We start from the raw sequence: 17,216 nt of genomic DNA, 5'->3' as shown, positions 1-17,216 counted from the left end.
GGGGGCCTCGGTGCCCCGTTCCCTCTTCCAAGGACGAGGGGCAGCCGCCCTGGGTGTCTCCGACTGCCCCCCGAGCTCTAAAACATCTGGAAAGGTTTCAGAATCAGGTTCTCAGCTGTGGTGAGCCTGCCCCCGGGGGACCTCAGCGAGGTTGGAGCCAGTTCGGGCTGTCATGACTGGGCGGAGGCCAGGGATGCTGCCCAACGTCCTGCGGTGCCCAGGCTGGCCCTGCCAGGAGATGACCCAGCCCCAAATGTTGGCGGTGCCCAGGGCGAGCCTGGGGACGGCACTGAGCGTGGAACCACCACCTGGGACGGCGAGTCCTCAGGTGGCTTGGGGGTCCCGGCGCGGTGTGTTGTGGTGGATTCTCTTCTGTGGTGCAGGGGACATTGCTCTTCATGGCCGGTGTGAGTTTCCAGGCGTCTGTCTCGTCTCCAGTTTCAGTCTTGGCCCTTCTGGGTGGAAAGGTCCCTTGCTTTTAAACATCCCCCCACTCTCTTTTCTCGTCTAGGTCGCTGCCCACAGCGTAGCCAGGGTTATTCCTGGACTGCACGAGGGCGTATAACACTCTCACCTGCTGTATTCATTTTGATTCAGGGGGGCTTAGCCGTGTCTCAGCCTGGGCTGCACGCTGGGGTAGGTCGTGACCATTTTCTCATTTCTTGGGGAGGAAAGCCAGTCAGACGTGCCAAGTCAGATCACTAGAAGGCCTTCGAGGGTAGTGGAGGCCCAGTTCTGACGTAGAAGCCTCTGTGCTCCTCTCCACGTCCTCCCGCTGCCTGACAACGTAGCCTGTTGTTGACAAATGTGCGCGTTTCTGTCTGTATTATTTTGCGACTTAAGAGCCCTTTGGTAAAACCCAGCTGGTGCCGTTTTCCTCGACTAGGCCTGATATCGAAAGAGGAAAACAGTCTAAATCAACCAGCTTGTCAGAGTCCCGGGAACATTCCGAAGCCTTCGTGTGGCCCCTAGGATGGAGGGGAGAAGGAGGGGAGGGCATGATGTCACGGACTGCGGTGATGGCTTGAGCCCGCTCAGCAGACTTGTACCAGGAGACGCCTCCAGAAAGACGGAGGCAGGTTTGGGGAGATCGTAAAGGAGGTTAACAAAGCAAGAAGGTGGCTGTCCTGTTCGGGAGAGGAAAGCACAGACCTGTGTAGCTTATTTCATATGTTGATGAAAGTCACTCTGAATCCTGCCCATCTGCCCCTCCCCCTTTGTCTCCGGGACAGGGCCCGGCGTGGCGGCCGTCGGACCGGCTCTGGGAGGTGCCTACGTGGACCCCGTGCCCATTGCCAGCCACGTCGTCAGCGCGGACTCCATAGAAGGTAACAGTACAGCTCAGCGGGTCCTTGCGGTGAAGTGGACGCATCTTAGCTGCAGGGCTGCCCCCGCCGGGAGGGCTGTTGCCCCACTTCAGTGCTGGGTTTGGGGAGTCTGTGGGTGACATGGTCACAGGCAACTGCCCCGGTTCCTGGGACCCCTGACGACAGACTGGGTGTCTGAGAACCTTTGGTCCGTGTTGCCAAAGGACGCCCGTGTCGGATAAGACAGGAATGTTGGGAGTAACACACCTCTAGGCCCTCCACCCCCGCCACGCTGCTTTTATTTTGCGCGCTCCCCTCTGAGCCTTTGCATCCAGAATACATGGTGCTTTTTCCCCTGAAGACACTCGGCAGGTCCTGAGTGTGAGCCAGCGTGGCGGCCACAGGCCTGGACTCCTTTCAGAGTCTGGGGGAGTTGTGGGGTCCTAGGGAGGCCCGGTCCAGCCTGGGGCAGGGGGAAGGGCCTCCCAGCAGCTGCCGGGGGAGCCCAGGCCGCATCAGGTCCCCATGGGGCCACTGGTGGCTCACAGGGCACAAACAAAGGTCCATCTAGGACTTGGGTTTTTGGGGGTTTTTTTCCCTTTTCAATTAAAAACAAAATTTTTTAACGTTTATTTGGTTTTGAGAGAGACAGAGTATGAGTGGGGAGGGGCAGAGAGAGAGGGAGACATAGAAGCTGAAGCAGGCTCCAGGCTCTGAGCTGTCAGCACAGAGTCCGACGCGGGGCTTGAACTCATGGACTGTGAGATCATGACCTGAGCCGAAGTCGACTGCTTAGCCGACTTGAGCCTAGGCGCCCCTGCCATTTTCAATTTTTTTAAAGATGAAGACATTAAAAATGCACAGGTTGTAACAATTGAAATGTTTGTATCCTCTCAAAAAACTCTTCCATTTAGCTTGCTATTATCTCAGAGATTTTTCTGTTTTCTTGTAGTCTGACAATGATCATTTCTAACAGTTACACAGCTTCCATTTTTCAACATATTTTGAATTTAAATAAAACTTTTATTTCTATTTTTAATTGTATTTTTCAAAGTTTACTTATTTATTCTTGAGAGAGAGAGAGAGAGAGAGACAGCCAGCGCACGCAGGGAAGGGGCAGGGAGAGAATCCCAAGCAGGCTCTGTGCTGTCAGCTCGATCCTACGCACCATGAGATCGCGACCTGAGCTGAGACCGAGAGTCAGACGCTTAATCGACTGAGCCACGCAGGAGCCCCTTTAATTGTATTTTTAATTTTAAGTATTTTAATGTTTAAAGATACATAACAGGATTTACCCTCTTACCCATTTCTTTAAGAGTTTATTTGAGACAGAGACGGCACAGGTTGGGGGAGGCAGAGGGAGAGAGAGAATCCCACGCAGGCTCCGCACTGTCAGTCAGTAAGGAGCCCGACGTGGGGCTGGAACTCACGAACTGCAAGATCATGACCTGAGCCGGAACCAAGGGCCAGGACGCTTAGCCGACTGAGCCCCCCAGGCGCCCCTCCTCTTACCCGGTTTTCAGTGTCCAGCTCAGTGGTGCGAGCAGGATTCACATCGTGCGGTTGCAGAACTTGGGGTTTTCCTAGACTTCTTCCCGCGGGTGGGACGTTTAGTTGAGGCTTCCGCTTCTGCCTGGGAGCCGAGCATCCCACGTGCAGCTCCTGAGGGTCCCACACAAGCCCGCAGACAGCAGTATTTCTGGTGGCAGCACTTCCAGAAGGCAGCCCCCCTTGGCCCTGCGGGGACGCTGCTGAGCGCGGGGTGGGGGCGGGGGGGGGGTGGGTGGCCCAGAGCCTCACCCTTGGGGAGACAGGCGGGCAGGTGGGCGGAGTGACACGGAGCTGGTACAGCCCTGACAGCTTACAGCCCGGCCGCGTTGGCGCTCAACGACATGCTGAAGCAGCAGCTGAGCCTGACGCAGCAGTTCGTGGAGGCCAGCCGGCACCTGCACATGTCCCTCCTGCAGTCCCTGGACCGAGACTCCTTCCACTACCACACCCTGGAGGAAACCAAACAGGTGACCGCAGCACACACCCCCTTCCTGGGAGAGAGGGCAGGGGCCTTTGCACGCGAAGGGGGACAGGGCTCAGCCCGGGCAGCAGGGACACTGTGGGCCCAGTCACCTACAGTCCTAGGGAAAGGAGCTGTCCTCGTCCTTGGCGAGAGCAGTATGGGACGGGGGCAGCGAGAGGCAGCCTGGCGTGGGCTGCGGCTGGCTAGGCTGTGTGTGACCTTGGAGCAAAGGGGACCTCCTCGGTGGGGGCTCCTGTCCCTCTGCAGACCCGTCCCCAAGCTCTGCCCAGTCCTGTGGGCTGAAGTGCCAAGACTGTCACACTCACCTCTCGCTCCCCCCTAAATTTAATTTTTGTTTGATTGTAAAAATTTTCTTCTCATTTTGTAAAAATTTTGTTACAGAGGTGGGTAATTTATAAAGCCGTCCATAATTTCAGAGAGAATTCGATATTCTTTAGATTTTCCCTGTGTAAAATATGAACATTATGTATGAAATACACAATATTATGTATGTTTCATACTATATGTTGTAAGATATATAGCATACTAGGTATTAGATATGATAATGTTTCTAGAGATGGCATCACACCACATGAACTTCTGCACGGTCGTTTCTGTCCTTTTATCCACAAATATCTTGCTTTGTAGTTCTTAAAACTAAGGACTTTGGAACAAAATGGTCACAGTATCATTATAACACCCAAACCAAATGAACTTTTCTTATTTTCTTAGTATTGGTGGATATCCAGGGGTAGATTCCCACTTGGCTCATGCAAGTCGAACATTTTGTTGCTATTTGCTTCTTCAGAATCCAAAGCCTGTGCATCAAGAATGTTTGGGGTCTTTTTAGCCTCCCGATTAGGGCTTAGGGCGGTGGTTCTTGGCTCGGAGTGGCATCAGACCCCGAGGGCCACCAGGGTTCCGCTGGCAGCAGAGGTGGGCCTGGGAGCGGGTGTTCCCCCTTGTGCCCACAGGGGACCCACTTTGAGAACCCCTGCTTACGGGTTTCCCCTGCCCCATCTCTTTGATGTTTCCTTGCAGTTCATTTGTTCAAGTAAACAGGTTGTTTCTTTGACGGTTTCCCGCATCCTGGACTCTGATGATCACACCCCCACGGGGTTCTTTGACTTCAGTTGGTCATACACATCGATTGGTGGGATACAGCTGAAGTGATCTGACCATGTCACCTGCCTATAGCCCCCCGTGGCTCCTCACGGCCTGCTCTGGGCCCTTCTGCCCGCCCTGTGTGCCCTGAGGGCGCCCCCGGTAGCCCCACTCCCCAGCTCCCCCCAACCCCCAGCCGTGGTCATGCTTCCCTCTCAGACCCAGTCAGGGCGCATCCCTCGCAGGTGCCTTGGCCAGAGCCTGTCTGGGTTTGTCTCTCCTCTTCTTTCCACAGCATTGTCACGTGGCTTCGCGTCATGGTCTTTTTCTGCCCACCTGCCCGGGAGCCACTGGGGACAGGTGCTGCCTCCAGCACCCAAAGCCTCAGTGGACTGAGGTGGCGGTGGTGACGGCCCCCTGTCCTCTGCCCCACAGTACATCAGGCACCACAGGCCTGCCCCACTGTCCATGGAGGATGCCCTGGAGGAGGTGGAGGAGGAGCTCTGGGGACCGGAGGTGAGGCGGGATTCGTGGGTTTGAACGGACAAGCGGGTCCAGAACACCGGCTGCGACACACGTTGGTTTCCAGGGGACAGTGGCGGGGGGCAGGCGGTGCCGAGGACTCACCCGAGTGGAATCCCAGCTCCAGCCTTCTTTAGCGGAGTAGTGGAACTCGCCCAGCCCCCGAGGGGACGCGCGGGCCGGTGGCAGTGGCCCCACGGGTGGAGTGGTCACCACTCACGGCCGGACGGAGGATGCCAGCCTGTCCGGAGCCCCGCGGAGCGGCTGTGCCGGCCGGGTGCTGGCCGCCCAGTGAGCGGACATAGACGGGAGGGGCCACAGCCCCGTCTGCTAAGCAGGAGCCCGGGCCAGGTGTCCACGCCGGGCACACCCACATGAGGCGCCAGGGCAGCTCCTGACCTGACCGCACGACTCGGACGCAGTCTCTGCATTCCAGGCACGCCTGCTCCTGACTCGGCTGGAGCACGCTTCTAACTTGAACACGCAGAGAAAAAGGTCTTTAAAAAAAGTTTTTATTTGAAGGCAAAACAGTAAAATCCACAAGAAATTGTTAACAGCACGTGTTTACGTTTTATCCTGAATCAGACACGTTTGAACAATTCACAGCTACAGGAAACCTAGAACAAAATCAAATATTTTATCACATCAGGTTGAAAAGTTGGAGAGGACTTTGCATCTTATTGAAAAGAATTTTTCAAAAATGTTTCTGTACAAATAAACGGCACCGCACGAGCTGCCCACAGACGCCAAGCGTGGCCTGTCCCACGCCATCCCCAGCGTCGCCCAGCAGACCCCACTCCCTCCTGGCCTCACTTCCCTCGATGGTGGTGGCTGTGTGTGTGTGTGGGGGGGGGGGGGGCGGGCAGCAAGGGGAATGAGGAGCGGGAGGCACAGCCAGGGGTCTCTCTCCACACCCTGGAGTGGAAGGTCCACGCGAGCGCTGGTGTTGGGTTCCTCTAAGTGGAAAACACAGGCCGAGACGCTAAGGGTACAGACTCTCCGAGGGTGTCATTCTGGGACCTGAAGGTGCCTCAGGTCCGTGTCCTCAGAACCTCCGTTTCTGCAGGTACAGCAAACGGCTGACGTTTGGGGAAAAAATTTCAACGCAAACAACTAAAATAAATGAACTAAGAGCCAGCATGTCTCAGAGGAATCGGGTTTCAAATTCTCACTGGGATCCTCTTAGAGCAACATTCCCTTCTCCAAAACTAAAGACCTGGAGTAAAAACGAGAAGAACCCTGTGTAACTTTGCAAATCAAAAAGGGTTTGTTTTTCTGTTTGGAACCAGCGCCTGGCCTGAGCTTCCCCATCCACCGCACGTCGGCGGGGCACAGGCGGGCAGGGCCGGCTGGCCCCACACCCGCTCCCAGGCTGCCAGGCCGCTCGCCCAGGGCCTCTCCTCCACACGCTCCTACTGCTTTAAGCAGAAGCTCAGATCTGCCCGAGGGGAGAGGTGCGAAACAGCCGTGCCTCAACATGTCAGGGATTCTCATCCAGGGGTGGAGGGTCTCGTGTTTCTCACTTCGCCGTCAAGGGAAGCAGGCTCTGGCCGCGCGGGCCCGGGCATCTCCTGGCGGGGTCGTGCTTCTACGTTAGAGCGGTTTGCAGGCGGGGCCCGGGGCCTTCCAAGCTATCGAGCATGGCGCTCGTCACTAGGCAGGCTGTGGCCTTCCTTCTCTTATGCCGCTCCCCAGAGACGGAGGCTGTGTGAGAACTGAGCTGTCCCTACCATCTGTCACTGCCAGTAGGCCAGGAAGGTCCCGGTGGCCAACGCGGTGGCCGAGGCGTGGCTCCCGCCCGCAGAGCGCCTACTTGCACTCGTCCCTGGCCTTCATGCGGGCGATGAAGGAGTAGCTCTTGTTCCTGCGGTAGTTCTCGTAGGGGTCGTCCAGGGCCACGCCCACACCCTTGTACTGGTCCCACTTGTCCCGGACGTCCCCCCCCTTGATGGGGTCCTGGATCCCTTGCTCTTTCACGCCGAGGCCACCAGATCCACTCCAGCCTTAAGAAGAAAGGGGGGAGGGCGGTTATAACCCACGAAAGCCGAAATTTGGCACATTTATGTGTGAAGTGAAACAGGACTCCGTGTGCAGAGCTAAATGATGTGCACGTGTGTGGTCGGCAAGCGTGTAACTGATGAGGTAACAAAGAACGGCCAGCAAAAACCGCAGGCTCGCCCTCTGTAGAAGTTCTGGCAGAGAGCCGGAACCTTCTCTGGCTCCCCAGCCCCAAAGGCCCAGAGCAGGTGGTGGTTCTTCCCAGGAACCTTACCCATTTTCACCAGCATCTGATGTCCTTTGTTTTCTTCCCCGAGCCTTGAATCAGGAATAGGAGGTGCTGAATTAGAACCCAGACCAGCCGAGGAACTAAAATTAAGACAGGTTACGTTTTTTAAAAACGAGCGGATACATTTATTGGAATGAAAACTCTTAGAATATTACAGCGTGTGGCGTACGTGAAGGTTCACCAGTTAGGAGGACACACACACACATCCTGGGTCTCTATCATTCTTCTTTGTCATCTTCGCCAGCCAGGTAGGGGAGCTCCCTAAGATGGCCCCTGCCCCACGGCGAGCGGTGAGGGCAGGTCACACGGGACCCCCAGAAGGGTCAGACACAGCCCAGGCGCCACCTCAGGCTTTACAGCGTTACCACAAAAAAGGCAAGAGCGTGGTGTGAGGCGAGGCGGTGCCACTGTCACCGCGCTAGAACTCGGGGTCCCCGAGGTGCCACCTCAGCACGGGCCACCGGGAGCACGTCTTCTAGCGACAGGTTTCAACATTCACAGCAAAGCATCAGAGGGTTCCAGCGCTACCAGCGGCCACTGGACAGTTAAGACAGAAATCTTACGGCGGGGTGGGGCTCCTGGACCGCGACCGGCGTCTCCGTCCCGGGGAGTAGGACTTGGAGCGGGAGCGGGACCGTGAGCGGGAGCGGCTCCGGGAGGAGCGAGACCGGCTGCGGCTCCTGCAGGGAGGACAGGGCGGGCGGTCGGCGGGGGCCACGGGCCACGGGCGCCACGGAGGGGCCTCGGTCCGCGGGCGGCACCCTGCCTACCTGGAGCGGGAGCGGGAATAGGAGCGGGAGCAGGAGCGAGATCTGGACCTGGAGTACGAGCCCGAGGACTTGGACGACCTTGAGTTGGAGCGGGAGGAAGAGCGCCCTCGGCTCTTGGATCTGCTCCGAGACCGTGAGGGTCCACTGCAGGGAGAGAGCTGGTGAGCAGCGCCCCCGGCTTTCGGGAAGACCCCGGGCAAACTCCTGGTGCTGGCGCCTCGGGTTTAACTTGGGCCTCGCGTGAAAAAACCCCCAGGCCCGGGCAGGGGCCGGACTGGCCTCCCTCTGCCCCCTGCCCCCTGCCAGGGGGAGACGGGCCAGCCTGGGGCGGGATGTGACAGCGCGTCTGCCCGGCACAGGCAGGGCCCCGCTGTAGTTTGGGGAGGCGGGTGGACCGCGAGCGGGCCCCCGTGCGCTCACCTGTTCCGCTTTTCCTGGCCCTTCCGCCGCCGCGCCCGCATCTTTGCTCGAAAGAACTCATAGAGGCCATTCTGCTCCCAGCCTTCGCTGTAAGACACAGGCCTTCCCGTGTGGACTCCGTGCGCCTCCCTCCCGCACCCAACTGGGGAAAGTTCACGTCCGGGCGTGCGGCCCTCCCTTCCCTCGTTCATTCGGACACTGAGCAGGGTCCCTCACCCGGGTGAGCAGAGGCCGCCCTTCTTCGCACGGGGAAGCGGGTCGAGAGGCCGGGCCTCCCACTGGGAAGCAGTCAGGCTGGGCTGCACGCCCGGCTCCCATGCCTTTTCCACATCAGCGTTTCCCCAAACAGCTCGAACGGCTGTTAGGGCCTACGATGTTCCTAACAGGGAACCTGGAGCTCCGACTCCCAGATGACAGGCCTGTGGCCCTGCAAAGGGCAGGCCATGAACTGCGAGATCACGAACTGACCCGAAATCAAGAGTCGGACGCCCAAACGACCGAGCCACCCAGGCGCCCCTATGCCTAGCGTTGCACAAGCCCACCACTTTCCGCACCTGGACCTCACACTACCCTGGGCAGAAGGCGTGGAGTCTTTCCCATAAACTAAACTCGGGAGAGTCAGGCCAGGAGAGGGACAGGGCCACCCTCCCATCACCAGCTGCATCCCCAGTCTCCCCGAGCCCCGTACCTGTTCCTGGGCCTGTCGTGGGACGGAGGGCTGTAAAAGGCCTCCACAGCCGCCAGCAGCCTCTCGCTGGGCGGCATGGGGGGTGGGAGGCGGATGTCTTTTGGGTCCAAAGGCTTGTACTCGTGGTCTTCCAGCTGCAGTGAAGAACACAGGTGTCACGCACGCCAGCCGGAACCCCCATCAGGCCCACCCAGGGGCCTGGTCTGATGAGGGTTACCCCGGGCACGAGTGTTCCTCATCCTGTCCTCCTTGAGAAATCCCACTAGGGCTGCGGCCACACCAGTCATCTGATCCCTTAATGAGGCGGTTGAGGACTTTTTGCCGCCCAATAAAGGCCAGAGTTCTCCCTCCAGAAAACACGTGAGACACAATCTCCAAGGTGAGATGATGGAAAGGCCCCTCGGTTCACCCACAGACATGATGCAGATCGCAGATACGGCCAGACTTCTGCCCTGTGCCCCCCAGCTCCTACCCCAGGGCCCCCTCCCGGGTCAGAGCAGCATCAGCCCGAGCCAGGGAACCCCCTCGCCAGAAACCAGGTCAGTCTGCCGCCCCCTTGCCGCCCCGGCGCAGCCCTTCTCGACTGCCAGTCTGACGGGGCCTCAGAGTAGACGAGAAGTGGCTCCTCTCTCAGCGCATCTCTTGAGCGGTTCGCAGCCCGACCTTGCTCCCCTTGCCCCCCACCCCCACCCCCAGTGCTGCCCCTCCCTGGATTTCCTGCGGGCCCAGTCCAGAGGCCACACCTTCTCTGAGAAATCCCTCTGCCGTCAGCCACTGGACAAAGTGGCTTCCCAGGGCCAGGGTCAAGAGGGCTGCACCTCACACCCAGCCTGGCCCGCTGCTCATGGCCACAGAACTTGGGGCACCGGGAGGGAAACGTGGAGGGGGCAGAGGAGACACGGGCCTTGCTCATTCTTGCCCCAGGGATTCAAGTCCAGGTAGAGGCGTCGGCTTGGACACATTCCCACTGACCGCTCAGGCTGGCCGGGCGTAGGGAACCAGAGGGAAGGGGCCCCGGGCGGCAGCATTTGTAGCCTGCGGGGAAGCGGCTCCCACTACTCCTCACATGCGCGAGCAGGTGCTTGCCATGGTGACCTTACCTTCACGAGGGGCGCCATCAGCCCGGCAGGCAGATCGAAGTAGGGCACGTTGGGGACCAGGCTAGGGTCATCATGGTTGATGTGGGGAGGGCCCTGTCGCCGCATGTGGGGGGGCTGCCCATTGAAGCCGTGGGGAGGAGGGCCGAAGTCGGGGTGCTGGGGCCCACCCCAGGGTGGGTGCTCGTTGATCCCAGGATGAGGCATGCGGTGGCCAGGGTGGTGGTGAGGGGGTCCCATCTCTGCAAAACAGAAACTCCTCTCAGGCCCGCTGGGGGTCGTGATCTGGGTGGCGCTGACAGCACAACTGAGATCTACAAGGTGATGAGCGCCCGCGGAAGGAGGTCCAGTGACGGGCAAAGGTGCCAACACCTGCTCGTGGGCAGCCCTGCCCGGCACCTTCTCTCCAACTGCTTCTCACTATCTGGGGTGTTGCAGCCAGGTGGGGAGGATCTGGGTTCAGGGGGACCAGTCCTGCACCCACACCAACACCCGTGGGCTCAAGGCAAAAACAGGGAACCATAAGGGAAATCACAACATTGTAGCAACATTATGGGCTGAATTGTGCCTCCCCACCCCAGTACCCCAGGATATGACTATTATTTGGAGACAGGGTATTTAAAAAGGTAACTTTCAGTGAGGTCCCACAGGCAGGCCAACACGACCAGCGTCCTGATGAGGCGAGTGGGACACAGGTACACACAGAGGGAGGCCGATGTGAAGACGGGGAGAAGACCCCCTACTCTCACAGCCCCCAGAGCGGGGGGTGGGGGGGGCGGGGGGGGTAAGACACCCTGTGCTTTGGTACAGCCCTGGGGAAACCTGTACTGGCCATCAATGTGCTCAGTGGTCCCAACTGAGTTTAGGGTCAAGAATGAATTTTAAAACAAACGTAGAAGCAGTGACAGAGTAGAAATCATTTTTTAAAAAGAGAAATTTAACTAAACTAGAGATTCTTTCCAAAAAAAAAAAAAAAAATTGGCAACGAACTAGAAAAGCTGGTGAAAACAGCCAGACAAGGAACCGGGAAGGGGCACCACGTGCCCACTGTGAGGCTTGGGAGCCACTTTGCTTCCACAAACCCCCACATCCTTCCTCACGTGCAGGACAGACAGACGCAGCACCCTCTTCCCAGGCTGTGTGGGAAACAGGAGGACTTCCCACCCTGCCAGCCAGCCGGCTGTGTGCCACATGCCTCCACCAGGGCCGCCAGCCTCTGCGTCTCCCCACCTTCCCAAGGGCCCGGCCTGGGCTTCCACAACATCCCGTGACCCTCTGCTTGTCACCTTGACTCAGGGGATGTGCCAGGTCCCACAGCAACGACCCCAAGCTGCGCCATGAGCCCGCTCAGGAGGCCGATCCGTGAGGCGTCTCCTCTGAGCAGGGGACGGGAATGAGGGGCAGGAGGGAGGGCGTGTACGGGGCCGAGGACAGTCCCCACGGAGGGCGCCTTCGCACTCACCGGCGGGGAAGTCCCCCTGGGGGTAGTCGAAGCGGTGGGGGTAGGGCGGCCGCTCGAAGGGGTGCCGCGGGGGAAAGTCGTCCTGCATGAAGCGAGGTGGGAAGCGGTTGAAGTTGTGGGGGTGCGGCGGCTGGTTGAACTGTGGGTGCTGCTGGTGGGGCGGGAAGGGTCCCCGGAAGTGGGGCGGCCGCTGCATGCGGAAGGGCGGCTCGCGCTGGCCTCCGCCCCATGGAGGCTGCTCGTGCTGGCTGTTCCAGGGGCCCTCGAACTGGCTGTTCCAGTTGGGGTCGGGCTGGCTGTTCCAGGGCGCGTCCCGCTGGCCGTTCCAGCCGGGGTCCCCACGCTGCTCGCCCCACATGCCCTCATGGCTGTTGTTCCAGGGTGGGCAGTGGGGCGGCCCGCCCTGGTGGTGCGGGTAGGGGGGCTGCTCGGGAGGCTGCAAGGCAAAGGGCGGACGTGAGCCCCCCACGAGGCCGGGCCGGCACCGGCCAACCGCTCTGCGGCACTGGTCTCCGCCTATGGAGGCGGCCCGGCCCCGACCTGGTGCCACCTCCTTCCCTCTGCCGCACGGCGGACACCGTGCTGCCTGGGCGCACCCTGGGCTCACACTCCCAATGCTGCCCCCGCGTCTCGGCGGAGGGGGCTCCCTGTACCCGCATCCGGGCCGGGCAGGCCCCGGGGCCGCACGACCACCAGACACAGAAGCCCGCGGATGCCCTCTTGTTCCCCCGCCCCTGGGTGCTTGCAGAGCAGCTGGGCCCAGGGACGCGTGGCGGCGGGATGCCTGCTCTGATGACACTCCCTTCCTTGTCACTTCCCCTCTGCCCTGCACGGTCCTCTGGGCCCCCTCCCGTATGAACTCAAATCCCGTCTCAGGGTCTGCTCCCAAGGGCCCGTTCCAGGAAGTGTCTTCCTGCAGGGGGAAGAGAACATGAGCTCTGGATCTCACCCAACTGCTGCTGTGAGGCTGAAAATGGGGCTTCTAACCCCAAACAGGGCCGGGGGGGGATGTGCCCAGGAGGACGACCAGAGGGCCCATCTCTAGGGTCACAGCTGGGAAGCTCCGCTGACCGCCAGCACAGAGCGGGCCGAGGCTGCACCACACGCTCAGGTCTTTCAAGAAGTCAGAAAGCCAGACTTTAAACGTGGGAATTACTTCAAAATGTGTAAGATACCACGTGGGCAGGCCAGGCCAAGCATGCCTCTGCCTCTGGGCAGACCCTCAGGGAGGTGGCCCTCGTCACGAGCCCATCCGCCAGTCCCCAGCGAGAAGGTGGAGCCTGGAGACACTGAGGGCTTCTGTTTTCCACACCTACAGAATGGGGACGAGAACTGTTCCCTCAGTAGAGGGCACCCATAAAACGCCCGATGGCACATGGCTCACAGCTGGCACCCAGAGGTGCGAGCCGTCTTTACAGAGATGCCCAATCTTTGGTGAAATTAAATCTCTTGTCCTGAAGCTGGGGTGGGGAATGGGGACGCAAAGCCACAGACACCCCCTCCCCCCCCCGCCCATCAGTCCCGAGCTGACTCCCTCCCACCCCCTCCACAGAGTCCCCTGGCAGGGCTGCATCCATCGGGGGCCGCGGGCCGTGCCTAAAAGTTCTGTCTAATCAGATCCAGTGACCAGAGAGCAGGCGGATCTTTCCAGTGTTTCCCAGTCATGCGAAGCTGGATGAGATGACCCCGGCCTAGAAATTCTGACCCCAAGGAACCAGAGGCAATGGGCAGCATCTCTGCCCCAGAAAGCACTGCCAGCCTTCCGTTTCTGACCTTCCTTTTCTATGCAAGCACCATGTTCTTCGCAGGGTGACAACATGTTGGCGCTGTGCTAGCTGAACCAGTTAAAGGGGCAGAAACCGTTCACCTGGCTGTACTCAAACCCTATGAAGCTTCCCAGCCCTCAGAGAACACGGGGTCCTGTGCTCCTAAGGCCGGAAGGTAGTAGCAGGGATGGGTGTGAAGAGCTGACTTGCCTTGTTCTGCCCCTGCCCCTCAGGAACGTGGGGCTGGTCTCTCTCCCCTACCCGCTTAGCCCCAGGGCCACGCTGCAGAATCTCAGGTTTCCCCAGCAAGCTGGGAAAAGCCCATCGACCCACACAGGACAGCGCCCACCCCCCCCACCCCCCCTACCCCCCTACCGCAAGTTTGGGAAAATACCTGCTGCTGGCCCCAAGGAGCCACGGGATGAGGCTGGTCAAACCACGGGGGCTTGTTAGGTGGGATCTGATCGTGGGGTCCAGGGCCCCGGGGGCCGGCAGCGGCAGGATCCTGGACTCCCCCCGAGGCGTCGTACTCAGAGGAGCCAGGCATCTGGATGGGAGGCTTGCTGTCATCTAGAGCCAGGCAGGAAGGTGGTTAGCAAGGACAACAGTCAGCAGGAGGCACCGCCCGAAAAGATGTTCAGCGACCACTGCGGGACCAACCCAGGCGGGGCCTTTACCTCTCAGCAAACCCCTGCTGTGTGACCCCACTGGAAAGCGATCGCCTACAGGACGGCAGTGAGAAGCAGGGGCACTGACCTCACACATGGCATACCCCTTCCTCTGAAAGCCTCCCGACACCTTAACTTCTGCCCCATCTCTCGTTTGCTCAAAAATTCCCACTACTGATTTTTATTAAATGCCCTTTCGGGGCGCCTGGGTGGCGCAGTCGGTTAAGCGTCCGACTTCAGCCAGGTCACGATCTCGCGGTCCGTGAGTTCGAGCCCCGCGTCGGGCTCTGGGCTGATGGCTCGGAGCCTGGAGCCTGTTTCCGATTCTGTGTCTCCCTCTCTCTCTGCCCCTCCCCCGTTCATGCTCTGTCTCTCTCTGTCCCAAAAATAAATAAAAACGTTGAAAAAAAAAATTTAAAAAAAAAAAATAAATAAATGCCCTTTCTACATCTTGTTGAAAGATCGTTCTTTCCCAGCTCATCTGTTATCTCATGAGACTTTTTACGTGTCGAACCATCCTTCCGCATTCCTGGGGCAAACCCTATTTGACCGTGATGTGCCTCTAAATACTTTGCTGGATTTCAGGTGGTAAGCAGTTCTGCATTTGTATTCAGAAGTGACGTTGCAGGACCTTTATCGTTCTTTCTCTTTGTCCGTCTGACGTAAAAGTTATTCTGGTCTCAAAAAATGATCTGGGCAGCTTTCCTCTCTCTGCGTTCTCTGGGGTAGTTCGTACGGGAAAGGAATCCTCTGATTTGTAAGGGTTTGGTCATATTCACCTGTGAAATCTCCGGGCCTAGTGTTTGGAAACAGGTTAGAATCTGGCCCTGGGACTGGGCCCGGTTTGGGGCCCACGGAACCGGAGTCCTTCTCTGCGGGAGAAGGCTGCCTTCCTGAAGCTGCCTCCCAGGGTGGGTGCTGAGGGAGCCCCGTACCAGGCTGGGTCGTTGGCGGGATGGCAGGGGTGGGTGTGGGGGCCGGAGGCGGGGCAGGCGGCGGCGGGGTGGCCTTGACTTCAGCTTCCATCTGTGGCATTTGGATCTGCTGCTGCTGCTGCTGCTGCTGCTGTTGCTGCTGCTGCTGGGCCAGGCTGTTGACGAACTCCTCGTGCTGCGTCTTGAGGGTCTGGATCTGCTGCTGGAAAGCTAGCTGCACCGGCTGGACCACCGAGGAGTACTCGTTGATGAGTGTCGCCTGGCAGAGAGAGAGGAGAGCAGCCTCAGGGCTCGCTGCCTCGGCCCAAACCTTCTGGAGCAAACCCTGGAAAGCCCCTGGAATCTGGGACAGTGCCTTGGGCAGTGAGGCCCAGGAGCCCGGAGCAGGCAGGCAGGTGACTGTCACATAATAGTCTCGACAAGCACAGAGCCTTTGAATCTAGCCAAAAACCGGTGACGAGAATGTTCGTTGCAGTTAAGTAAATCCCTAGTAAAGGGAACGAGCCTCGACAGCCATGTCCTTGACTGTCACACAACTGTTAAAAACTCAACACTGAGGGGCCCCTGGGTGGCTCAGTCAGTTAAGCAGCCAACTCTTGATTTCAGCTTAGGTCATGGTCTTAGAGTTTTGTGGGTTTGAGCCCTGTGTCGGGCTCTGCACTATGAGCCTGTGATTCTTGCTCTCCCTCTCTCTGCCCCTCTCCAGCTCACACTCTGTCTCTCTCAAAATAAACTAAAAACAAAATAAAAAACCAAAAAACAAACAAACAACAAAAAACCCACAAACAAAATTCTAGGTTATGGTCCTTACTCGCTACACAGCTCTGAGCAAGTCACAACCTCCCTGAACCTCAATTTCCTCATCTGTAAAATGTAACGGTAATGGGACCTACCTCCAAGGATTTGAGGGAGAACTCAGTGAAATAACACATGCAAAGAGACTAGGGCAGCACCATGAACATGAGCTGTTGTCACCAACTCAGCAGAAAAAAAGCAGTTAACGTCACCGACCGGGTGTTTTATTTCACGACAAAAAATAGGAAAGTGTTTTTAAAAGTACACCACGCACTTGCTCCTCCTGCCTCTCTGAGCATGAAAGATTCTCCCCTGCGGGGAGGTGGCATTCAAGACCATCAAGAGGACACAGCCAACACAGCTTCTGACACTCCCACCAGATCTCTGCAGAAAAACGCTACCTTTCGGCCCGAGGAAAGGGGTAGGAGCTCTGCTTTTTCTTCTAGCAGCTGTGGATGGGGCAGTGATGCCGGTGCCACGGTAGAGGTGACCAAGGACACCCGGCTGGTCCTCCCCTCCCGGCCCCGCACCCGTCCTCAGAGAGGAGGCAGACATGCACATACGGGGCACGACCACGACGGCTAAGACTGCCTTGAGGCTTTCTGACGCTTCCGTTGTGCAGAAGCCAGCCCGGAGGACCGGCGCCAACAGGCCAGAGACTGCCAACAGCAGGGCCTGAATGGGGCAGCCCGGTCGCCAGAGCACCAGGGAAAAGGCAGGCGGGCTCAGCAGGCAGGGCGGGAGCCCCCACAGGCTGCTGTTCAGAGCCCGGCCTCCCACTGCTCACCACCGCCCTGGAGACACGTGCAGGAGCCCAGTTTGGAAGACGCCACCCAGCCTCTGAAATCCCCACCCCACCCCACCAGCCGTTCCTGGCCCAGGCGGGGGCTGCGGTCCCCTCGACTTGTGGGAACGTGCTGGGGTCGCAGACGCCCCACCCTCCGGGCCCTGGGGGGCGGCGCGGGTGGAGGTGGCGCCCACCTGGTACTGGCCGAGCCCCAGGGCTGGGCTCTGTAGCTGCTGGATGATGGAGTCGTCAAAGTAGCCGTTCTTCTCCCAGAGCTGCAGGAGCTGGACGTGGGGGGAGGAGGGAGAGGCCGCGTCAGAAGAAAATTCAGCACCACCACCCCCTCTCCCCCCGCCCCCCGGCCCTCTCCCCCTGCCTCTCCCGGCTGCCCCACGTACCCGGGCAATCTTCTGCTGCTTGTCCTCCTCCACGGCCAAGAAGCTGGTGCAGTAGATGGGCACCACGACTTTCTGCAGGGCGGCCAGCAGCTCCCTGGCCTGCTTGCGCTGGCTGTGAGGGAGAGACCTTCCGCGCGTCAGGGCCCTGGGGCGGGACCCGGCCACGCGCCCGTTACCATTGCGGCTCCAGCCACAG

The 17,216-nt window shown here is 59.1% G+C and overlaps 2 protein-coding genes across 13 annotated transcripts in view; one reads left to right on the top strand and one right to left on the bottom strand.

Annotated features, from left to right (window-relative positions):
- The window catches only part of CA2H19orf44 (chromosome A2 C19orf44 homolog), a 20,678-nt gene extending 15,177 nt beyond the window's left edge, over positions 1–5,501 (top strand). For 8 of the 11 annotated variants that reach the window (XM_086698734.1, XM_086698735.1, XM_086698733.1 and 5 more), the window contains 4 exons: positions 1,233–1,328; positions 3,159–3,325; positions 4,721–4,941; positions 5,085–5,501. In XM_086698734.1, the coding sequence (XP_086554860.1) occupies positions 1,233–1,328; positions 3,159–3,325; positions 4,721–4,941; positions 5,085–5,325 (725 nt within the window). In that variant the 3' untranslated portion in view covers positions 5,326–5,501. Of the gene's footprint in view, positions 1–1,232; positions 1,329–3,158; positions 4,942–5,084 lie in introns of those variants that run through there. The other 3 variants (XM_086698738.1, XM_086698739.1, XM_086698736.1) reach the window with 3 other exon arrangements.
- CHERP (calcium homeostasis endoplasmic reticulum protein) overlaps positions 5,443–17,216 on the bottom strand; it is a 19,140-nt gene continuing 7,366 nt past the window's right edge. The window contains exons 6-17 of one of the 2 annotated variants that reach the window (XM_086698726.1): positions 17,021–17,165; positions 16,817–16,906; positions 15,041–15,299; positions 13,832–14,007; positions 11,672–12,107; positions 10,213–10,451; positions 9,113–9,246; positions 8,425–8,511; positions 8,005–8,148; positions 7,798–7,914; positions 7,220–7,314; positions 5,443–6,950 (exon numbers count right to left, since the gene is read on the bottom strand). In XM_086698726.1, the coding sequence (XP_086554852.1) occupies positions 6,757–6,950; positions 7,220–7,314; positions 7,798–7,914; positions 8,005–8,148; positions 8,425–8,511; positions 9,113–9,246; positions 10,213–10,451; positions 11,672–12,107; positions 13,832–14,007; positions 15,041–15,299; positions 16,817–16,906; positions 17,021–17,165 (2,116 nt within the window). In that variant the 3' untranslated portion in view covers positions 5,443–6,756. The remainder of the gene's footprint in view (positions 6,951–7,219; positions 7,315–7,797; positions 7,915–8,004; positions 8,149–8,424; positions 8,512–9,112; positions 9,247–10,212; positions 10,452–11,671; positions 12,108–13,831; positions 14,008–15,040; positions 15,300–16,816; positions 16,907–17,020; positions 17,166–17,216) is intronic. The other variant, XM_086698727.1, reaches the window with a different exon arrangement.

Source organism: Puma concolor, chromosome A2, assembly GCF_028749965.1.
Source record: "Puma concolor isolate L17-30 chromosome A2, mPumCon1.1.hap2, whole genome shotgun sequence".
NCBI classification, from domain to species: domain Eukaryota; kingdom Metazoa; phylum Chordata; class Mammalia; order Carnivora; family Felidae; genus Puma; species Puma concolor.
The sequence above is the reverse complement of the archived record's forward strand: the minus strand, read 5'-3'. Positions and strand labels throughout refer to the sequence as shown.